Raw genomic sequence first — 25,124 nt, 5'->3', positions numbered from 1 at the left:
GAGAAACTGTGCTTGAAATGGTATTTCAGCCAACAGACTCAATGGTTTGGAGTAGACTCACCAGGAAATGTTCCTAACAGGATTCCTCCCAGCCCTAGAGGAGGAGGAGGAGGTGTGAACCGAGCGTGTGCCCTTGCTCTCGGCAAACCCCAGCACCCCTGTGGAGATGCCCGTGTCCCGGGTGTGGCAGTGCCACATGCGTGGCTGTGGGTTCTGCACGCTTCCAGGCCAAAGTGCACATAAATCCAAACAACAGAGAAGAAAGTTTTGGTTTTCTTTATGAATCAAGTCGTTGAAAAGGCATTCTTTTCATAAATCGCTTTTACTCTTTTATAATTTTTCTCGACAATAATTCTTGGTGAGTATGCAGATAACAACAACAAGGCAAGCTTAATATTCACTCAGACTTAATCAAATAGGTCGTATAGTCTTCATTTTACCCATTAAAATATTTTCATTTATAAAAATTAATCTAAATATAAATATTAACACTGAAGATTGAAATCACCTGATGACAAAATAATTCTTTGTGTGCTATAACATATGCTTTCATGATTTTTTTAAAACAGTAAATTATATCTTTGCACGTATTTGGCACGATAAACATTTGTAAAAATTCAAATGCTTAGAGCAGGTGGGATTTTTTTTTAAGGTTTTTTTTTTTTTTTTTTTTGCAATGCCTACACAGTACACATTTGTCTGTCAAAGAAGACTGAATATTTTAACATTGTAACACGACAATAGTTGCTTTTCATGCCTCTTAAGGAAAACAACCTACTCCAAACTTTGTTGGCTTGTTTAAATCACACTAACAGAACAAAAGCCAGAGAGTTATTCTATTAAAATTAGTCATTTCTGTATTGATATTACATACACAATATTAGTTATTATTTATTAGACGAATATGCAGACCAACCACCATTAATGACATTTCATAACACGCATACCTGCATAAACCAGAACCTGGGAATGTATTGTATACATACACAAGAACAGTCAATGGAGGAGGAGACTGAAAAAACAAAAAAATTACTAGGCATCCTACTCTGTTTAATTTCCTTTACTGGATTGCATATATAAATAAAATCTATTTGTTTTATATATATATTTATATATTAAACAGAGTGGGCCAAATTCTTCCCTCACATCTGTGCAAACCAATTTCAGAGAACTATTATTGTGTGAGAGTAAAAGAAGGCCTAATTTCACCCAGAATGAAGACATTGGGTCAGATCTTGGGCCAATGAAAGATGAAAATTCCTTGAAGGAATGGAGTCACACTTATGTATTGTAAGTGGGAAGATGGTTGTATTTATTCCAAGGGTTCCTCACATGCAGCTGGACATCAGAGTACTGACAAGCTAGATGTCAAATGTGTATGGCAGATTTGCAACTGGCACTGTCTTTCCAATCAAGCCATCCAGCCATTCCTTGTCGTCCCCACTCATCCCCCTAAATCCAGCCTAGTCAGGAAATTTGCCCAGTTTTGCTTGTTATTTGCCCAGCCCCAGACATTTCATGGCCTGGTGTCCCAGGGAACTGCTTTCCTGCTGCATGGCAGGTAACCTGTGGTGCTCTGCTCGTGGGTGTTCACTGGGAGGCCAGGGAACAAAGGAACTCTCCTCCTTCCTGGTACCCACAGCTCTTGGGAGAGCTCACCACTCCTTAATGCCAAGAGGAACCTGCCATCCCATGCCTTCCTTCATAGCGCATTTCACATCAACCCCATCTGCACTTGGGTACCTGCTCTGCAACTGGTGTGGAAGGTAAGGGATTCACTGGCTTATCACCTCCTCTGACTACCTTCTTTGTATTCTTCAGAGCAAAAAACCGCACAAATTGGCAATGTTCTCCCACAAAAGGGTGAGAGGGACACTCTGTAAGCAGCATCCTCCCTCCTGGGCATCTGCCAAAGGGCCTTCTAGTTTGACTCACCTGTTAAGGGTCTCAAGAAATGAAAGAAAGAATATTACTATTCACAATCCAATTCAGAGTGGTCCAGTAGTAGTGGAGTCCATGTGGCACCAGCAAAAGGCCCCAGCTACTCTCTGGTGGCTCCAGACTAGTATAGGAACTGATGTCTGGGCTACATTTGCCTCCTTCTGAGAAACACCAGGGAACTCAGAAAGGAATCTCTTGCAAGCTGCAGCCACCCCACAACCACCAGTCAGTCAGCAGAGATCTCATCCCCAACTCTTTCACCTCTTTTTTCCAATCTTAAAGGTTTGGACACAATTTATTCTGAACTACAGCATGGTTGGCCACCACCAAGTGGACAATGCTGCCAAGAACAAGACATATGAAGGCGTTGCTTTCTTTAACAGTGTTCAGATGTTTCCAGACACTGGGATCCCAACTCAGCAGACGTCTGGTCCACATGTGTGGCCACCAGTTCCTGGTTCAGCATGACACCCCTGCTGCCTAGAGCAATATCCCTAGCTCTGGAGCTGGAGCATTCAATCTGCGAGATGTATTCTCAGAGAACAGAGAAGTCTTCCTCCTCCTACCAACCCTCCCAAGACCTCCACTGACTCCCTGGGAGCAGAGTGAGGTACACAAATTCTCCTCTCCCTCCACGCAGCTGAAAAGCAGCACACACTGCACAGAATTGTTCTTATTGCTCGACAAGACAGATGCCCACATGAATAGTAAGAGGCCAGCAAATATGGATCACAGGTCTGCTTTGGCAGATTAATTGGCCTATAATTATGACTGAGTGTACAAAAACATATTGCAGTTTAAAGACTACATACTTTAGTACAATCGATAGGGAGAAAAAGTGCATCTTAAAATATGGAGCCTTGCTTTTGAAACATATCCTGTCTAGAGTCCTCTGAGAACTTTAAGGCAGAGTTTCCTGTAGCAGACCACAATGCTGAAGACTTGGACAGCTTTCTCAGTGAGGTATCCAAATGAAGCCCTATAACTGAGGCTCTGTGGGTTCTTGAGGGTCCATTTTCAGCTGGACATACACAATGGCTGTTAAGAAAAGGCACTCTAGTGTACAGCCTTAGGCAGTGTGTTATTGGCAGTAGGGAAGAGTAAGTTTAGTACATCACAGCAGATCCTATAGCAGGTTCCTAGAACAGAGAGGGACAGGAAAGAAAAAACATGAGTGAAGAACTAAACAAACCTGCTGAAGAACACGGCCGGTCCTTTCCCTTTGCACCTCCCCATGTATTTCCCACATGTGGCAGACTGCTTTGGGACAGTCAGCTTTTTCACTTATTTCTCTATGGATGCTGTAGAAGAAATGACTGACAGCTCTCCTGGGTGTCCTGAGTGAAGCCTCTTTGTTCAAATCCTGCAGAGCCAATGTGTGACCTGTCTACCCCTAAATTCCACTTAGATAACCTTTGAACGTTTTTCAGCAATTAGTGAAATTCAAGGTGACTCTCACCTGCCAAGTTACAATGCACAGCTGGTTCTGTGAGGGTCTGGTTCATTCTGAAATGCAGGGCATAACTAATTTATTTATTCTTTAAAAAATATGGGTAGCATGTTCCTGGAGACCTGGCAGCCAGGCTACATTATCACAAGCTGACATTCAGGAGCTGCTATTCTATAGTATATAGTCAGACATCTTCCAGCACACTGGTCGTATTTGTTCAAGAGTTGCCTCAGCAGTCTCTATTACTTTTTTCCTCAAACTAACAAGATAAGATTTCTGAAGATACTGAAATACAACTGCCTACACAGATACTGCTATCTCTGTATTAGACTGACCTTAACAGAGTTTTAAAAACATTTGTTTACCATTAAGTCCTTGGCAGTGCTTTTCCTTTCTTTAGTTCTTTGTGTTAGAGAACCTTGAAGCATGAAGTTTCTGTTAAACGTTCTGACAGTGGTAACTGGAGAGCCATCTATTTTTTCACCTGGAAAAAATACAAAAGGGGAGATTTTTCACATAAGAGATTGAAGCAGATATAAAAATACTTCTGAAGAGTCATAGCTTCTAGAGAGATAAAACTTCCCCTAAGATATATGAGAAAAGTTGGATTTAATTTAAATTAAAAACAGCAGGCTGTGGTACTCCAGACAAATTAAAGTTGGAGGCCATGTCAATCACTGGAATTACAACAGAATAGTGCAGTGAACAAAACCCTAGAATTTTCAGAGATAATGCACTGCAGAGTTTAAAAAAAAACACCCAACCAAAATCCACAAAAAAATCGTGAAAGAAAAACCTCACTTGATTTTATAAAGATATTTCACAGCCATTCTCTGACATACCAGGAATATTGCTGAGCCATTTCATACAGACTGAAACCAGCAAACACAGACTTTACGGAAGTGGTGGGTTGTGGAGGGTGGCAGCCATGCTGTGGTGCCCAGCCATGCTGCAGCAGCAGCACCCCTCTTGCAGGGCAAGTATTCAGCATGCCTCATTTGCTTTTTCCAGCCTTCTGCCTCTGCTCTTGTTTACTTGTCACTGTCACAACTTTCACTGAAGAGAAAGTGGTGATGCTTTTAAACGTGACAAAGGGGTATTTTATATAATGCAAGTACATGGAAAATGAGGAGGATGGGACAGTCTATTAGGCTTACTCTGTTCATTTCATAACTTAAACTTTTCCCTACTTTGCTGACCTGTACATTTACTTTGCTGACCTGTACATTATATTGAATCTTACAAAGAGAGTCTCTCTCATTTACTTTAGGCGCACCTTTTATTGGTGGAGCTGGAAGTTTTCTCCTCTGCTGTCTTGACGTGTCTATTGTATGCATCTGTAAACAACATACATGCATTACTCAATTCCATTATAGAGAAAGAGGCAAGATTTCCCCAATGTATTTTTTGAATACTACATAATGTTCTGGCACCTGGTTTGTTTGCTTTTGATCCCGTTTCCTTGTCAGGCGAACACATGGAGCCACGTTCAAGCCTGCAACAGTGAGAGCTGATATTCTGCTCTCAATATCTGAAATCTTCAAAGAAAATAAAAGAGAGAGACAGACAGATGGGGAGGGGGGAAAAGAAGTTTTAAAATTACTGTGGATGCCACTACTGAAATATAACCCTCCCCCAGTAAAATCCTCTTTAATAAGAAAATATAAGCAGATGGCTAACTTCTGCAGCAATTCTCACACTTCCCTGCATTCTTTAGTCCTGATATTAAAAGGGGCTTAATTTGTTAGTAAGATGGAGTAAAAGAACAATCCAACCTACCTTGTGACTCCAAGGAAGAAGCATTTTACTCCTTTTGAGGAAAAAAAGAAAGGAGGAGAGAAAACCTGCATCTGCTATCTCCACATTACCTTTAGCTGCATAATCCCAAATTCATTCAAGCTGTGTTTTTAAAGGGCTACATTCAAACAATAACTTTGTGGGATACATTTCCTAACTCAAAATTAATTTCATACATGTGCAAAGTACATCCTCTGTCACAAAATCTAAACATTTGATCTTAAATATTTATAGCTCAAATGTATATGCATATTAAACACAAGCATGCATAAATGCAGGCATACACTATATAAAAAGACTGAATGGAAAACAAATTGTCAGGGAAAAGTGGTCTGATTTTGAGAGTAGTAGAGACAAGTACTGACAAAAGAGAAAGAAGAGTCAAAGAAGTCAGACACATAACCCAACAGCTGATTCTCAATGACACCTGATGCCACAGTTGGCTTCACTCTGCGAAAGATCTTCCACTGGCCTCCTTGCATAGTTTAGGCCTCTCTCCTCCTCCCTCTCACCCCCATTAACACATTTACTCTAAAATTATGACCAAAGCCAACAAAACACCACTGCCAGTTTGCCAAGCAGTACAGCAGTGCACTTCTGAGACATGTCAGGCTCTCAGATCTTTGCTCAGTCCTGAGTTGAGCATGCTTCCACTGAGTAAAATCACCAAGTACTTCCCATTAAACCCTGACAGAGTCAGGTCAGGGCATCTTGCTGGGTACAGAGCTGCAGGCAGTGTCAGCCCTTTGAACTCTGGCAGCATTATCTTGTTCAGCTTTTAGCACCAGATTACAATGTGTTCTGAGCCCCGTCCGGCCTTTCTGGATCCTGCTAGAGTGGTGCTAGATTACCATGTACACAAGTTCTTGCCTTTGGTGGGATGTGTGCTTAGCACCTAAATCCCATGGCAGGCATGCAAGCCCTAGGCTCTGTCCTTGGCTCAGCCTGTGGCTGCTGATGGCCTTTGTTGGTAGAAAGCTGCCAACAGTGGCATCTTTTGGAAAGTGCTTGACAAGCTGCTGATTAGATAAATTGCCTCAGACTCTACCTGCTGTCTGACTGGGGCTCCGCACATGACACAGAGCGCACCATGGGAGCTGCCTGGCAGCAAGGAGCAGTCCAGCATTAGTACTGCAGTAAGAGGCACTGCAGTGCCATGTCCGAACCAAGCTGAGGGAAGAAACAAAGAGATACACTACATGTGGCTGGGCTGAGTCACACCACTCAGTTACAGTCTGCCCAGCTTGTGATGCAGTCAGCACCCTTGGAACAGCAGACTATGGCAGTACAAAAGAATATTCGAAGTGTGTACGCTGAGGTGGGTGTTAGGCAAGGCAGTGTGAAACCTGCAGATGGTAAGGAGCTGCTGTCCTCACCTGAAGCTCTGCATGATGAACCTGGGCAGCTGCTGTGGCCACCTGATCCTCCAGATCGGCCAGCTCAGATTCCTCAGTAACACTGTTGATCTTGCGTGCAGCATCTTCCAGGTTGGTCAGCTGCCCCTCCAGCCCATACACCGTGCTGGCTGTCAGGTACACCTGCAGGGCAAGGTGGGGACAGGTGTCAGTGATTCCTGGTTTGTGGGCATGCAGGTTTGAGCAGACTGAATTTTCCATCATGCCTGCAAGCTTCCCTGCTTACTAGCCCTCAACAGGGAGATTACCTGGCAGAGGAAAGTCATGGGGAAATAATCTGAAGAACACACATCCACAAAGAGAAGGGATGAATGAGGTGGGGCTGCATTACAGATTTCATAGGTGACACAAGGGTATTCCAAACCAGATTTGATCCAGATTGATTAGTGAAGAAAGAAGTTGAAAAGTTCGTTTTTTTTATTATTGACATTCAATCGCATAACACTCTAAGTCTACAAAGGGAAGTCAACAGATCACACCTCATATAAAGCTGTGTTTCTTTAACCCACTTGATGCCTTCTGGCAGTAAAAACTGCATGAATAACTGTTCAGCAGGAAATAGTTATTAACTTCCTATGGAGTAAATGTGCTTATATGTATAATGATTTTCCATCCCATCCTGCTCTCACCCAAATATACAGCAGGCAAAACCTTCCCCCCTCTCCTGGGCCTTTGAGTGAATCTGTGGAGGATCAATAGGTTTATTTGGGCCACATAAAAGAGAATTACTGACTTCGTAATTCGGAGTTCTTCCCTAAAAATGAAAAACTCTTACTCTTTTGGCCCACCTCTGGTATCTATAACTACAACTAAAGGTTTAATTTTTCATTCAGCCCTTCCGAGCAGTAATTAGTGATACGCTGTATTTTATTGTTTCTTTTATTTTACAAACCCCCTAAGGTACACAGAGGTCAGTGGTTTATAGAAGAGGGTAATTTTCAAGCATTAGCTTTTGACATCTGTGCTTAAAATTGTGCAGAACCACATGAAAATGCTGCACTTTCTGCCCATTTACTCCTTAGCCAAGAGATTTGTTTCCATGAGGCTGGAAACAGCACAGTGGAAATGAAATATATATTCTGATTTCCCCCATTGCAATAGCAGTAAAGACCATGTTGTTACAACCCAGCATGAATTAAACACGGCTGTGGCTGACTTCAGGCTTCAAGGGGCAAGCAAATAGGATCTGAAGCAGATCTTGAGCCAATACCTTCATTTCATACGTCTTCTACTCTAGTCATTATATCTGCCCACAATTCCTGGATCATTCAGTCCTTTGACGTAAGAGGTACTCAAGTAATTTATGACAATGCTGTGACTTTATGGATCAAAATGGTGGAGAATGACGAGATTGAAATTTGTTTACTTTTTATTCCTTTTCTATTTCATGTTTCTTAATTCCTTGAAAGAGTTTTCTTTTTTGTTTGTGACAGTTGTAGAGAGGTTTTTTTCATTCATGTGACTTTGCTAAGAAACAAAATCACTACATCTGTACAAACTGCATCTTGTAAAAACACTTTCTAACTACAGACATGAAATCTTTGAAAAACATACCTGAAAAAAATAAGTGATCTGATGTTAAATTTTTGCTGACGTACCTGGGGACACAGGTGGTCCATAAAGTGTACACGATGATTTACATAGAAATGCTCCTGTTTTTATGGGGTTTAATTATTCTTACTGTTCATTTAAATGACACCTCTTTTAAGTATGACATACCGCAGCCAGTTTAGATTAAAAGGTGATTTTTTTAGACTTCCCTGTCACATCTAAACGCTTAGAGAAAGAAGAAATACAACATTTTGAACAGTAGCATATGTAGAAAGTTAAAGAAAAGATGCATTTTAAGTGCTGTGGCAAAAATCTCTGCATAGTAAGATACCCTTTTCAAGAGTGGGAAAAAAATCCAAAGAAAATGGGAAATGATAGAAAAATGTCATTTTTGTCATCAGTGTTTCTGTAACTCAATTAGCCCCTACATTTGTGAAATGTTTATGAACATTTTCCAGCTGGCGCTAAAGAAAATATTTTTCTAAAGAATGTTCCCTTTACCTGGACAATTGGTATACTTCCAAACAGCAATAGTGTCCTTGCAGTTCTCCCCTAAATGATGCCCTTATTCATACATTCATATTTAGATTGTGTCGACTTATTTTACTGTCATTTAGGTATGCACAACTTCCACAAAACCCCAACCTTTTGCTGGTACAGATTGCTCTACATTCTCCACTCTGTTGCATGCACAGTCCTCAAAAGGCTAGAGAGAGCAAAAATGAACAAAGTGTTTATAAACACCCAGATCCTCTTGCAGAAGTTGCTGCAAAGAGGATGTGGTTCATGTAGGTATGGCCCCAGCTGCAAAGAGAAAAGTTATGGTTTCCTGCTTTTCTAAAGGCTATTTACCATGGAGTGTAATGGGGAAATCTTCAAACTGTGAAGTTTTTACCATCTACTTCATGTCCTGTGTGGGACAGAGAAAGATTTTCTGTGGGGACGGATGAAAGATGTTCTGTGGCCACAGCAAGGCTGTGCTGGATACCTTGTGAATTCTGCAGAGAACTGGGAGAAGCTAAACCAAAGATGCTGCAGTGAGGGCAAAGCCAAAGCAAGAAATGCTCTGCCTCTGTGCCCAGTGTCTGCTCAGTGAGAAATGCTTGGCCCAAATGAATGATTAGAGGCCACAGGACCACATATGCCAAAGCTCCACACTGCTGGGAGATTATCGAAGTGCAATTGGGAAAAAAACCCATGCACCTTAGACAGTTTACAACACAGTTCTCCACAGGAAAAAAAAAAAAAAAAGTGGGAGCAGATTTCCCCAAATTGCTCTTTGTCCTGTAGAATTTCTTAGTTCTTCTCAAAATGTGGTCCAGCATGCACTTGGATTTTTATTCTATATTCACTCCCCTACCAGATGAATGCTGTGGTGTTTGGACCTTTAGGATACTTTACTATTTCATGAGAGAGAGTCCAGTGCCAGGACTGGCTTTTAGTGCCATAGAGTACCTTCCACCCAGTTCCTAGCCTGTGGCTGCTAAGGAAATGTGTTTTTGTGGAGGAAACTGATTTTATCCTCTAAGAGGAGATTCTATCTGAAAATTTTCTGGGGCTAAAGAAAACCAGGATTTGTTTTCTTTAATTGATCAGGATGATATAATGGGACAGTGCAGATTCCTATGAGATCTTTAAGAGCTCCTAATGAGGGGAAAGAGCACTTAAATGTGGGAAGAAGACAAAGTGAAAATTGTACCAACTCCATTAATTGGATTCACAAAAATTTCCAATGAGTAGTGACTTCCTTCTGTGATTCAGCATTGTACTTTCCCCTGCAGATGACAGGTATTCATGAAAAAGGATGGGTGATTTGGATGTCACCAAACAAATGTTTGCTTAATTCAGATTCTCCAGCCTGCTCTTTCTAACAGTGCAGGAGGCAGCTCCAGCTTCCTGGGTGATCAGCATGGTGTGCTGGAGGTGTAGGGGGGAGGAAGAGCTTATCCACTTCTCTGTGTGACTGGGGACATGCTTTTTTCACCTGTCCTTATAGTGCAAGGTTGTGCTGAGATTGGGAGATATGTGGTTTCAGCCAGGGCTGGCATAGCCACACTACCACAGAGGTGTGGAGAGCATAAATGAGCTTTTGAGATAGAGCTTCTAAACTTAGTTGTAAACCCCAAAGCATCCAATTCCTCCTCCCCTCTATATTTAAAGTACATATTAAAAACTCCCCACTGACACAGTTAAGCACTGTTGAAACATGATTTTTTTTTTCTATTTGTGTATTTATTTAAAACCCCCAAATTAATTTTGACCATCCACTGATGCTGCCCATGTGCTTTCCCTTTCGAGTTGGTGCACACAAACAGGTGCACTCACTCACACATGTGACTCTTTCACATACTGATTCATCTTCTTACATTTTCTTCCAGTGTGGTGAGCTGCTCATCGAGTCTGACAGGATCTGTGCCCAGCGGGAGGGTTCCTCTTCCTCTGTCCTGAATGTCATCTGGGAAATCACAGGGATCGGTGGATTCTGCTATCAGTTCTTCAGTGGCATTGATGACTTTCAGGACTTCTGTAGATATGTTGCAGAGAGAGACAGCAGAGTACTTCTATTTTGTTATAAGAACAGACAGAGAAAACAACAGCATTAAGTTAGCATAGAGGGGTAAGATATAAATCACCTTCTACTAGCCACAGCTTTAGCCATGCTAAACCATATCCATGGCTCTCAGCTGCAAACAGACACAAGAACCATGTAATGGAATTGGATATTTTGCCTTTTCCTTCTTCCCTTTCTCACATACCCACACTGCTATAGCATGCAAAATAACATACACATGCGATTCTTCTACAACAGAATTCTACTGGAGGGATGGTCCAAATCTTATCCCAAAGGAGCACACAACATCCAGCTTTAAACTCTACATGACCTAATTAAAGCTGGTTTTGCAAAAGTGTTTTAAACATGTTTAAAACACAATTTTCCTTTTTGGATACTGGCAAAGAGCTATGCAATCATCTATGTCTGTATCCACAAGAGCCATTTCATTGTGGATGCAAACATGGAACAGCAATCTTCAGCAGGCCTGTAAGGATAGCATTTTACTAAAATGCTTACTGTGAACTAAATGATCACCCCAAATAAACAAAGATTGAGCTATAAGTGTGCAAACACTTGTATCCTTTTTTTTAAATTTTCAATTTACCTATTTTTAAATATGGAATAAATTACATCAGATACCAAGGAAAAGCATGCAGTTTTATGGATTTTTTAAAAACAACTGAAAACCTTTTTATCAGTGTTCCTTACTTGTAATTTGTAATTAACTGTCCTGATTCTTATGATTCTCACATAGCTTTAAGCTTCAGGACCTTCCTCTGATGAAGGAAAAAAATTTCACCAGATGTGATTTCAAGCACCAAGCTCAACATCCAAACTATACAGCTTGGAAACTGAGCCAAAGCTTGTTGAAGACATTAAAAATACTGTCACTGAATATATGTGCAATACCTTTACCGTTGCTTTGTCTAAAAGAAAGTGTGGACAAATTTAAACCAAAATTTAGTTCATTCCTCAAACCTGCAAACACTTATGCGTGTGAATTAGGGGCTCACCTGCCTTTAAATTTTCTCAGAAACAAAGTATCTGCAGATCAGTACTGAGGAAATGGACAGATTTTGGATTCTATACAGTAAATTCTGTGGTACTGGAGAGTATAACTCATTAAAAATGTCTATAGGCAGGATACAGAAAAACTAATGTTCTTTTGATTCCCACAATTTCTGATGGGTTAAATTGGAAACATACTTTCATTATTTCTTTCCTTTAAGCAGCTGTCCATTCTTATGTTAGGTAAGAATTTTACTGAAAAACTACATTTTTAACAGTACATACTCAATTGTGTATCAATACATTAAGGCATCTTTAGCATTATTACTCATCTGAATTACAAGAAATAATTAGAATGAGAGATTAAAGAGAAGAAGAACAAAGCAAATACAGCACTCGATCTTTAGCTTGTTAGGACAGCCAACACAGCCCCAAACAAGCAGGCCTGGGACTCTCTTACTGAGAACAAATACTTGAATCCCATGAAAAGCCTACTGGTTTTCTCCATTTATTTTCACAAGTGCCAATTAGGTTAAAATCAGATCAATAATTTTATAGGAAAGTAGAGAAAAATCAATGCTACTTTCTTTTATTATTTACAAGTAGTTCTTATATTCTGTGAATGGTGAACAAAAAAGGAGGAAGGCAAGACACTACATATTCTTCATCATATTCACTGATGATGTATGTTCTCCATTTCAAGAACTGTAACCTCACTTTAGTGTTCATTATGTCTTATTTTTTTTATTATCCTTTGTAGCTAATGATGAATTAAAAAAAAAAAGATTAAATTAAATTAGGAAAAGTTATTTTTATACCACAATATGATAATCCATATTGGCATTTTTGCATTTTTCATGGACCAATTACTATAAAATATTTTTTCTGTTTTCCAGGTAAAGTTGTCTGTGATAGATACCTTTGTGAAGTCAAGATTTTGAGTGAAAAATACCCTAGCTTCTTAATAGGTAATGGACAGGGGAAAAGAAGTTCAACAGGAAGGAATAGAATAGAATAGAATAGAATAGAATAGAATATATTTTCATTTGGAAGATGATGAATGATCACCTAATCCAGCTACCTGACTAGTTCAGGGCTGACAGGGGTGGGCACTGACCACCTCTCTAGGAAGCTAATGTTTGGGCAACCTCACGGTGAAGAAATGCTTCCTAATGTCCACTCTAATCCTTCATAGGTGCAGAAATGTGATTTGTAAAAAGCTGGATACTCAGCTAGTGATTTTCCGTATGTTTTACCCTCCTTTTGAGCAACTATCAAAATCTGTTAAAACAGCTCATGTTCCAAAATGGTCAGTTTGCAAATACAGTAAGGTACTCTAGATATAATTATTTAACATGTGTAATGGGAAAAACCCAAAATAAATTAAAAAAACAATAATAAAAAAAGAAATATGTTGCGGAGTTTTAGTACTTTTTAACATGTGTAATGGGAAAAACCCAAAATAAATTAAAAAAAAACAATAATAAAAAAAGAAAATGTGTTGCAGAGTTTTAGTACTTCACAAACCTCTTCCTTCCCTGACCACCCATGTCAAACTCAGCACTTACAAGACCATATAAAGATCACCTGAAATTCACAGACACACACATCAAGATCATCCTGGTAGGTGGATTTCAAATTGCTCCAAACACCTCTTGGTTGTCTAATTTATCTTGCCCTTGCAGAAGGGGTCATTGCTTACAACTCTAAGTCACTCACAGGGACAGCTGTCATGCCATGACATAGGCTGTGTCTTGTCTAGCAAGTCAGAGAATTAATATGGATATGGTTGATGCAGAAAGCAATCTCTGGTACAAATATCCAGCACAGGAAAACTAAGAGCAACCATTCTTCTCAAAACTCTGGGATGCATTTGGATTTCAACTGTGCTACCCTACTTCTGAATTAACACCACCACTCCCAAATCAAATCCATGCAGCAGACCAAGTATGAATGTTTCTACTAGTTATGATAATATTTTTCTTTTTTCCCTTGAATTTGAGACTAAGCATCTAATGGAATGAGGAAAACATGCATTTATCTTTTTTATGATAATTAATATCCATGGTCACCAAATGTTAAGAACACAGTCAAAAGAACATTCTCCTGAGTTCTTTGTGGTTGAGTCTTAAAACCAATGAAATGCTAAAAATATGTGTGTATGCAAGCATACATACATGTTTGCATTGAACATAACAAACATCTTGTAAAACTTCTTTACTGTCATTTCTATTTGTCAGATGGAAAGCATTCCTGTTTTGAGAAGATTATGTTTCAGTGGTCTAAAGATAAAGTGGTCTTTCTGACTGTTAGCCACTTCCCTTTCCTTCTGTTGTCTCTCCTTTCCCTGTTGATGCTGACAGTATTTCCTGTGTTGTTTAACTCAAACATGCTACATTGGAAAGTGCTTCATAGATCAGTATTTGCATTCTTGCACATGTAACAGAAGGAAAACAGGATGATAAAACTGAAGCAATATTAAGTACCCAAACTGCTAAGAGCAGGTGAGCTTTATGTGTTTGTATGCATCTCAGCAGCCTGTGACATTTTCACATCTTTTCCTTTGCATGAACATTATGGCTTTTATTTTTGATGCTCTCAAAATAGTTTTCTATCACTAGCACGATTTTTTTCTGCCCATTGTACTCAGCCATTATTGTTTTCTTTTGTTCTGCCACTACGATGTCATCATTAGGCTCTTTTAAAGAGCACGGGAGGGGGTGACCTGCAATTCAACACAGAACAGTGACATCAACAGCTAGATCAAGAAGTAGAGCAAGAACACCTTTCCATCACTAGCAGTCCTGGCAGTATTGACCACATCCTTGATGATTTGCGGTGCAATCGTTTTTAGCTCCAGTGTCAAGGCGTTATATCATGCACTGAGTCACAGTCAATATCCCTCTTTTTATGTAGGGAGTTAAGGGGAGCTGGGGAGAAGATAAGTTTTGCTTTGCCACTGATTAACTCATCCTTTCAGAGTAACCTGACTGAATCCAAGCTGGGTGAAAACAAAATCGAACCTCAAACCTGTCTCCTTCATCTCCCCACCCTATGGGAGTTCATAGTAGAGCTTTGACAAGGCCCTGAAAAGCCCAATGAAAGTCCTTCACAGGCCAGTAAATCTGGGACACAAGTCACAGTGTGGGAAGAAAAGAGTCATCAATGCCCAACTATCTGTGGCAGTCATCAACCCTGACCTTCAAAAGATCTTTGGCCCAAAAGTGAGCCCTAACCACTCATGACCATGAAAATTGTGGGGAAAAAAAAGGCTACACTTTGCCTGGCTGTTTGACGGCAGCAAGTATACCATGATAATCTGTGATATCAAGGAATTACTCTTCTGTTCAAGTTTAAGACCTCCTGCCTTGACCTTTATCATCAATATCTTCATTTATAAGCATTCCTTTAGGAAAAAAAAAAAAGTAAAATTATCTTACAGGCTGAGAGCTATTATTCTACTGACAGTCTCCAAAGTACAACACAAAGAAATGAAGTCTCTCTTTTTGACTGTGCTAAGTAATGCTGAGTATTACATTTTATTAATTCAATCCACTGTCCTAATATAGTTACAGATGTTATGCTTATTAATTTTTAATTTTTATTAAAAAAAATAATTTTTTATTTCTAGAGACAAGTTGCCTATAATCATGAGAAAGAAAGTGATTTTCCAAGAGGTGAAATATTATAGGCTAAGTTAGCAATTAAAATATTTCCATCTTAAAATCCACACAGGATTCTGATATACAATGGACACAGACTGATGACATTACACAACTGGAAAAACACTTTTTCTTTAATGTCACCACTGATATTTTTACTAAATAAAATCAAGATAATTAAGAGATGATTGAAACTCATAGGACAAAATTGAGAACAAGGAAAAAAAGAAAAAATTGAGACAAGTGTCTTGCTAAATTAAGCATCAACTTCTAACACAAAAAAAGTGATTCTTATTTTATAACTGAGAGAATGATGTATGACATACTAAAAATAGCAGGTATTTTAAAATAGAAGATAGGCATATATTTTCTCAGGGAATATTATGAAAATATTTTTTAGTATGTGATCCTCAGAAGCTGAGATTCAAATAGCACAGAATATAGAAGCCTCTTTCTGCCTAGAAGATAAGCAACAGTCACTAGCAGCAAAGTGAGAAAATATCTACTTACTGTACAAACTCTACAATGAATTAAGGGTTTTGATTATTTTTTAAATTGAGAGCTTAGAAAGATTTTTGAAGACCACTGTGGACTCAAAACTTCCTTCCAAATTTCTTAATATAGGTGAGTACATGAGAATATGAAGTTCATACACCTTATCGTTGTCTTCTGTTCTTCTTTACTGATAAAACCAAATTTTCATCACAAGGCCAAACAAGGGAGACAGTCTGCTCCACATGTTAACTGTGATTATAAAATAATTTTCTGCAATGATTATTGATTGTGACCAAATGGTATGATTTTTCAGGCCTGATATTTCCAGGAAAACATTTTGAATTTAAGAATGTTGATTGGGAAATGTGGAAACCCTCAATATCACGTTAAGGCATCTCTTACTACATAAGAGATGTAAGAAGACACAAACAAAACAAAGTTTTCTCACCTGCTGCAATACAGTGGATAAAAACTGCAGCTTTAAATGAAGATCAAAAGCCTTTTGTTTTTCCTAGATAGTGGGAAAGCAGTTAAATAAAAAGGCAGAAAAGTTACATTAACAGCTACAGAGGTTAACAACTATATAGGTTCAGACTTACAGGGAAGTTTAGGATAAACAGCAAGGATAAATAAACTACCAAGATTAAAACAGCATAAAATTTAGACTTTACATTTATTACTAAAATATTTAAAATAAAGCAATGCCTAATTTAATTTTATTTGCGAGAATTAGACTAACAGACCTCATTGCAACAGACATTGCAAATCGCACACCATTGTATATAAAATGAAACAGAGAAAATATTATTTCCACTGTCAAAAAAAGTGTCACTAGGAATGGAAAAAATACTTTTGCGGCAATCTTAAGAAGATCAAGAAGAAAAGTCAGCTATCTTCACTTTTGGAGTGTACACAGCAGCATTTTAGACACTAGTTACCAAAGAGTCTGTACCTCACTTATGCCATGTCAGAAACACCTGGGCTAAGTTAAGCAAGATATCTTGTGCCAAATCACTTCCTACTGTTTGCTGCTGTCCCTCTCCTGGCCTCACTGTCCCAAAACAAGCAAGTAAAAGCCTTCATAGTACAAGTCTCCAGTGACCAGCCAGTAGGCTTACAGTAATCTCCCTACTTTCCTTAGCTCTGATTAAATTGAACTGACTGGTTTTGCCTTGAAGTAATGACAAAACCACAGTTGCCCTGCTGGCTGTGCTGTGACAGAAGTATCTTCCAGCTGAGGAGTAGCATTTCCCTGAAACTCTTCCAGCTAGATCTGAGAGACCTCAATTATCACTTCCAAGTCTTGGGGCAGCTTACAAAAGAAGACAAAATAGTACTAAAAATTAGACTATTTTCCCACCATTTTGTTCCAGCAGCTTATACTAATGTTCACTGCTTTTCTGCAACGGTATCTGTAGAATGGCTTGGATATTTTCTCCCTAAGTAAATAAATCTTTGGCAAGGCGAGAACTGAAGGAAATTCCCCTCGCATGCATGCTGCAAGAGCTGGCTTAGGTGTGCATGCATGCAGGTGTCAAAACTGAGACTATGAGAAAAAAGCTGTTTACAAAGATGCTGCATTCCCCATGTGAAGGCAGCTGAAGTGTCACGTCTTCTGCCCTTCACCAGTAGATCCAACAGGGCTTTGATTCAGTTGCTTAAACACAGGTAGACAAAGTGCAATTTGAAACAGCCTGAAGTGTGTGAGGATTTTGGAACAACACTGTCAGACATGACATGGACCTGGGAGATTCATGTTTCACCTGGACTAGCAGCTTAAGGCCCTGTGAGACACCCTAAGATATCTCAGATGGTCTACCTACATTCATATTTACACAACTGTACTGAGCCCAGAAAGTGGCAGAATTGGAGATACACAAACATCACTGATCACTTTGAAAACTTTAAAAAATAAATGTTCATGGTCTTGATGCCTGAAACGGAAGACTCAGATTTTGACAAAATAAACTTAGGATCAGCTTGATATTGTATACAAAAGACTGATTAACAGCAAATACATAGGAGAAACAACTTGAATGGGAATTTTGTCCAGCAAACCACTTAAACCTCAGTTTAAAGCTGAACATACACTTGACTGCTTTGTTAAATTGAGAACTTAAAACTTTGGATCCATTAGCCCAATGTGAAGATTATTGTCTCATACTGCTTTTCACCTTCCCTAACCAAAATTTTTTTCTCTACTGTCATTCAAAATCCTGTTCATAGATTATCTGCAGTTCATAAACCTTAAAGATCACTTTTTACAATGCTGCCCACATTCAGTTTTCAATCCTGGACTTTGGGAGACTGCCCAGATAATTAACATAAATTTAAAAGCAATGATCTATGAAAACACAAGAATTAATCCGAGCATCTTGCACACAAAAATGTGAAACAACAGACACACAAATACCTTCCAAGCTGTTAACCCAGGAAGATATCATTGTACTGCACTGTTCAGCATTACTACCATAATAGCAGCAATGTAGTAAGCCACTGTACTTACGCTGTTGTGTTTTCTGGCCAAGGTGATTCACATGGTTCTCCTTTAGAAACTTTTACTCCGAGACCTCTAAAGCTTTTAGGCATATGAAGCTGAATGGCAGTTTCCTAAAAACCCCTGCCTGAACCAACACAGCAGCCAAAATACCCAGGAATTCAGGCAGTTGCAAGATAATGATCACAAAAACTTCTGTGAGGACAGTGCCTGCACCAGCACAAATGCCTAAAGAAGCGCAGCCAGCAGGAGACACAGGCTCACTCTCGGTATTCCAGCACTGCTGTGTCAGCCTCCCGGACATCCCTGCTGTGATGCTTCAACAGGTCTGTGGTACACAGGAGGGATTCACTGGCATGTGCACGTCCAGTGACATTCTCCAGCTCCATCCAGGCTGTGAGCAGAGGTCTCTCCAGTGACCGAGTCCAGTGAGCCCCACGCCTGCCTGACCTCCCTCACTGAGCCCTGGCCACCCCATCCAAGGCCAGCCCCGAGCACAGCCACCAGCACACACACCAGGGAGCTGGCTCTCTTTTCTGCAGGAACATGCACCCACATGCACAGGTACTGGCTATTTTTCTTGCTAGAAAGAGAGAGGCCAGGCAGATTTTCTAACAAGTCTCAATCTCATTATACCAGTAGTTGAACAGTGCTAATTTACCTGGTGAAAAAAGCAAAATGTTTTCTTGAAACAAAGGAAATAGGCCTCTGGCAAAAACCAACATGAAAATGTTATTCATAGTTCATGCTTTCCCCAAAATAAAGCTTTTTGAAACCTAAGAAGAATAAAATGTTTCCAGAGGATGGAAGCATAAATATTTAATGAAAATATTATTTATGCTGTTATTCATACTGTCAAGAGACTTGGGAGGTTTCACTTAGGAAACAGGATCCCGCTGTGCTACTTAACAAACTCACTTTGAGGCTGTCATTCAGAGAAGAGCTATTGTGTCATGTAGAAATGTCAACAGACAACAGCTGGATTTAAACTAAGTTACTAAGCCTTGGTTGTAAGATTCTCTGAGCAGAAGTAAATGCATAAAGGGATTTAAAGAAATTCCTTAAGCACATAGCACACTGCATCAAGCTAATGCAAAGAGAAGAGAAACTCCATGTTACTATGGAAGTTTAACTTGCTTGCTCATTGGTATATTTTAAGAAAGTTGTAGTACTAAGTAAAAGGAGAAAAAAAGAAAAAAAAGTAAGGTTTTAACAACTATTTCAATTTTCATGCTATGTGGGCAATTTGAAAAAAATGGCAGGGGCTAATCTGTTTTTTAACATAATCTGTATAGTTTCTGATAAAGTGGTCACAGGGACAGATTGCATTCAAAATGCAGCCTGCCAAAATTGCCATCTAGAATGTAATTCTGGCATATTCCATGAATTAAAGACCCAGTCAATTTATCTTCATGAAAGCATTAAAAGAGAAGGAGAATGGATGGAGGAGACTGCAAACTAAATATATACCATTTATCATGTTTGCCACTCTCAGGATCGGTACCATTAAGATACTTAAAAGGGAATTTACATTTTACTTTTTTTTTTAGGCATTCATTTAAGGTTTGGGGGAATAAAGCAAAAACTAACCAACCAATCAGAAAAAAAAAAAAAAGACAGAAAGAATTGTGCAAATCGTTGTGCCAGTACAAGATGTTTCACTAAGCCAACAGCTGCACAATTTGAATTTTGGTTTGTTCACACCTGAAGTTTAGAGGGGCTGAAGGCCAACTCTACCCTAAGCATGGCTTTTGGTGAAAACCATAGCATTTCACGGCACAACTAAGACAAATGGACTTTTCAGGACAAATGGACTTTTGCATACCCCAGAAAGACCATTAATTACTTCTGTATCTTAAGAAGCACAAAATATTTTGCACAAAAACAAGTCTGCTGAAGGATTATGTTAAAATGAGAGCTGTGAATCTCCACGAAACCATTTTAGGCAATCACAAACTGAGAGATAATGGAAATGAAGGTGCTGAAAATCTAAGAAGAAGATTGAAGTCTAAGGCCGAAAATTAACTTGTGTTAATTAATACCAACTTAAATCCTCAGGTATCCCAGATGAACTAAATAATTAACTCAAAGGTCATCATATTCAAATTTGCATCTTAAAGGCAGTCGTACAACTCAAAAGCTCAATCTGAAGTGAGAACTGAGAATCCATAAATGCCAAACAACTTCAGCTAACTCTCCATGAAAGATACCATTTTTACCACTGCTTCAGATCATAATATACTAAATACCCTTTTAAAAGCATCAGCTCAATGTGTGATTACATGAGATTCCCAGTTTCTATTAAAACAGAAGTCCTGGTTTTTAAAGGTGCAGACAGGTGAAGGTCAGATAAGCACCAGGTACTTAATTTCCAGTGATTCAAAAACAATACAAGTTTTTAAGTCTTATCCTATGGTCAGGTGTACAAGAACTAAAAATTCCCAACGAATTAAAGTTGCTGAAGTGTTCCAGAATAAGCTTAAGAGAACAGAAGATTAAACACCAGCAAAGACAAGCAGCATGGCTAAAATATAAGCACATGGCTAAAGTACAGTATTTATGTTCGGGAACAAAAAGCAGAATCTAGGCACCCCAGCTCTCATTGTAATGGTGCAGAACTAATGCTTCTGTATATTTAATTTGAAACCTGATGCCCAGGTCAGGAGGCTGTCTCTGACCAATAATGGTGAGTGCTAGACTGAAAGATCTGTAAATCCCTACAAGTGTGCATCCTCCAGCAATCAGGCTTTTTAAAGAGACACCATATTGGGACTTCTGGCTTTGAAAGGATCTAAAATTACTGGTTGCCTGAAAATAGGTTTTCTATGCTTGTCTTTCACATGACATCTACTCATCCTAAAGTTATTGCATCTTTTATGAGTTTGGGTATGCCTGTATTTTAGACTGCCACAGCTCCAACTGGTATTATACACTGTCACCTTCAGTATTTCCTTGTAAGGTGTTGGCCAGCCAGCTTTTCAGAGAGAAGGCACATGTCAGAAGATCTGATAGTACCTTTAAGAACAACTGAAAGACTTGTCAAGAATAAGAATGAAAGCAGTGTGCTTGTTTCTCTATACCTGGAGAAGGTTTCCCTGCCAATTCCACTGAATTCCAGACCATGAAGAGTACTGGAGTATTCTGGATTCTTTATTATACACAAAAAGGTATATACTATGGCCATTAATGAAGAGAACTTTTTTTATCCAAATCAAATAAAGGATTAGGAACTCCAAGCATTCCTTTTTTTGCTGAACATGGTAAGCCCTTCTTTTTTAAAACTTAAGACGATTTTTATAAAGGAAAAATATATTAATCTTTGCTTTATTTTAAATAGCTGACATACAAATTTGAAAGAAATAGCAAAATTAGAAGAGAAAAAACCCAATCCATATTACTTTGTAGATGCATGCAGATGAATAAGTACACCAAAACCATACATTCATCATTTTCTGTACTCAGTTCTCTAAACAGGCGCATTTCAGAAAATCCTCTTTACAGCCTTTAATTCTGGATTTCATATGCATAGTATTATAACCCCAGCTAGCCCATATATGCTGTTGAATAATGTGATATTGCTGTTTTATATTTGCAAACCAAATAAAATTAAATTAAATGCTGCTAACAAACTCCGACAATAAATTCTTTATGTGATTACTTTGGAAAGGTTGTGTATACATCGTGGAGTTATATTTGTACACATGATAACAAAGGTATTTACATTCCTGTGTAGTCCATGGCTAAATAACTCAGAATCAAAGAGTCACATGCTCCTTACATTTGGAACATAAGGGGATCACCTAGTCCAACTCTTCTGCTCAAAGCACATGCCAAGGGCTGTTGTCCAGTCAGATTTTGATTATATCCAAGGACACAGACTTTACAATCTTTCTGGAAAACCTATTCCAGTACTTAAACAGCAACACAGTGAAAAAGCTTTTCATTTGGATGGGATTTTTTGTATTTCAGTTTGTCCCCACTGCTTCCATTCCTGTCAGAGGAAGGAGTTCCATTTTCACTTTATTTCTCACAACAAACACTCCCCACTCTCCTCTATCAGGTATTTAAACACATTAAAGAGATGCTCCCAAACCATCTCTTCTTTTCTTGGATAGACAATTCCAGCTCTCTCAGGCTCTCCTCATATGACAGATGCCCCAGTTTTTTAATAATCTCTGTGGTCCTTCACAGAACTCATTTCAGTGTGTCCATGTGTACCTTCTACTGGGGAGCCCAAAACAGGACACAGCACTCCAGAAATGGTTGCACCAATACTGAACAGAGGTGTGTAAGCTAATCACTTCCCACGTGCAGGACTTTCATTTCCCTTTGCATTTGACTGCTAAAAGTCTTGGTAAAGCCAAAATAAACAACATTCATAGGTCTGGATGTCTCAGATTGCCATGATCTTTCGAAGATGAACCTCACAATGACATGGGCCAGTTCCCTCAGGTCTTGGAAGTGCATCCCCATCAGACACGATGCACATGTGCAAATCTCAGTTTTTGAAATATTTGCTAACCTGATCCTCCTCTACCAAGGATAAACCTTTACTGCTCCAGGCTTTTCCATAGGTCTCAAGGGCCTGGAATTCTTGAGGGAAAATCTTACCTGTAAACTGACGTGAAAACAATGTTGTGTAACAGCCTTTTCCATGTTCTGTGTCACCAGATCACTGCAGTAGTGAGATCAGCTTTCCCTCATCTGCCTTTTGCTGCTGATAGACCTGTAGAACACTTTTTTTCCCTTTGTGTCCCTGGACAGATTCAACTCCAGATGGGCACTGGCTTTTGTGGCACCGTTCCTGCATTCTTGGACAGCACCTCTATCGTCTGCCTGGATTACTCAATCCTGTTTTCACCTCCCGGTGTATTAGTTCTTTATATAATTTGAATAAAACACCTTTCAAATTATGACAAATAGATTTCCTTTAGAGAGTTGTCCACATTCCTTGTCAAAGCTGAGCTGGTGTGCACACAATACCCCAAAAGGTAAGTCAAGATAAGCAGCAGACTAGCATAAGCCTAAGTGGATCTAAGGAATAAGAGTGCTTGACTGGCAAGAGGCAGCACTGGGCTCCTCTAGCACCAAATTCAAGCAAACCACATGATTTGAAGAGAAATTCAGAGGTAGAAAGGAAGAGAGGAGGTGGTAAATCCTGTGAGTGACACTGAAATCTGGTATTTCATTGTAAGGGTGAAATGGCACAAATGAAGTATCTTGGGCACTATCAGAACTGACACAAATTTCAGTTTCATTAGAAAATGTTACTACTCTCAGAAGCCTATTAGCTGACAGGGTAACAGGGTTGGAAAACTTTAAAGAAACACTAAATATTTTTATAGAGATGCAAAAGAAGAAACTATGCCATCAGCATTACTACAAAGAGAGGAGCAACTAAAAGGCTGGAAAAAAACACTTAAATTGCCTGGTTAGCAAGGACAAAAAAATAAAAACTGGATATGCTCTTAAAATCAAAAAGTGTAAGTAGATTTTCAGTCAGTATGAATTGACATAATCCTATTAATATCACCCAGTTAACAGTTTTGTTGCACAGGCGAAGTTCCCTGCTTGGAAGTGATGCTGTAGGCTTTCTGTTCCTCACAGAGAGGAAAACACACCTTAACTGAACTTTTATCTGCACAAGAGGTTCAGGCTCAGACCAGTATAAAGGATTTCAGGTTTTTTTAAGCAACTGTGTTCAGTTTTCTAGCCAGAATTTTCTCTTTATGGATTCTAACTCTCAGAGTACTATTCCCACTCCTTCATAACTACCCCTTACCTTCTTTAACTCTTCCTGAATACTTCTGCCATTTTCCTCTGAGGACAAACTCTCCTTCTGATTTTCCAGATCTATTCCAGCTTCTGACTCTTGTTCTTCACCAGATGATGTTTCCTTGTCACTCATTTTAGCAGCAAGCTGAAATAACCTGGATTTAAGCTCATCCTCCATAAGTTCAGGCTTGACATCATGGTGCTGATCCTCATTGCTTATATCTGTTTCTGATAAATCATCAAAATCCTACAACGACATTAGGAAAAAAACATATAAATTCCTGTGTAGGCAGAGAAAGAAAAAGTTCTAGCTATATTTTAGTTCTAGCTATATTTTTCTAGCTTTCTAGAAAATATAGGTATGATCACTCTGCAGGGAAGCTAGAAAGAAAGCACACTAAATGTTATGATAAAAAAGGAATGCCAGTGAACCAACACTTGCTGGGTTATATTCATCATTCCTTCTTACTTTCATGTTATCTGCAAAGGAACTATGAAAATCACTATGTATCTGTGTGCAACTAATAATACATGCCTGTATTTGCCATTCCCATCACTGCCATCCCTTGCAGGCACATGCAGATAGAAGTGTGGTGTGGGAATGAAAGCACCTGTAACGTGGCAGCTGTGTCCAGATTTCAGCTGAAAGCTGAGCTCCCATTCCCTGACTGCTTGGTCTTGAGCACTATCCATGTTATTCTTAAAGACTACTGGAAACAAGTTTTGAAAAACTCCTCTTTTGTTACATGATGTGGCTTAAGATTGACAGCTTTCCCAGTGATATTTGCACAGGTAGATCCTCTACAGATATGATTTTTTTCCCAAATGCCAACCTCCATGGAACAAGTTCAGTCTTCAGGAGCACCTTCTGTTCTGAATCTTAGATCCTTAAAGCTGGGAAACACTTAAAGGGTCAGTTAAATACAGTAGGTGCTACAGACTCAGCCACAAGTCCCTCTGGAAGCTGAAGAGAAGAAAA

General features: G+C 39.2%; 1 protein-coding gene across 5 annotated transcripts in view; it reads right to left on the bottom strand.

Annotated features, from left to right (window-relative positions):
• Positions 1-261: 261 nt before the first annotated feature.
• The window catches only part of LOC121337669 (myosin VIIA and Rab interacting protein), a 208,160-nt gene continuing 183,297 nt past the window's right edge, over positions 262-25,124 (bottom strand). For 4 of the 5 annotated variants that reach the window (XM_041407891.1, XM_041407893.1, XM_041407892.1 and 1 more), the window contains 7 exons: positions 24,153-24,392; positions 10,521-10,715; positions 6,565-6,726; positions 4,825-4,929; positions 4,668-4,728; positions 3,757-3,875; positions 262-3,080 (listed from right to left, as the gene is read on the bottom strand). In XM_041407891.1, coding sequence (XP_041263825.1) covers positions 3,048-3,080; positions 3,757-3,875; positions 4,668-4,728; positions 4,825-4,929; positions 6,565-6,726; positions 10,521-10,715; positions 24,153-24,392 — 915 coding nt within the window. In that variant the 3' untranslated portion in view covers positions 262-3,047. The remainder of the gene's footprint in view (positions 3,081-3,756; positions 3,876-4,667; positions 4,729-4,824; positions 4,930-6,564; positions 6,727-10,520; positions 10,716-24,152; positions 24,393-25,124) is intronic. The other variant, XM_041407895.1, reaches the window with a different exon arrangement.

The sequence above is a fragment of the Onychostruthus taczanowskii genome, unplaced genomic scaffold (assembly GCF_017590055.1).
Source record: "Onychostruthus taczanowskii isolate IOZ18803 unplaced genomic scaffold, ASM1759005v1 scaffold28, whole genome shotgun sequence".
Classification (NCBI taxonomy): Eukaryota; Metazoa; Chordata; class Aves; order Passeriformes; family Passeridae; genus Onychostruthus; species Onychostruthus taczanowskii.
Note: the sequence above shows the minus strand (reverse complement) of the source record. Positions and strands in the feature narration are given on the sequence as shown.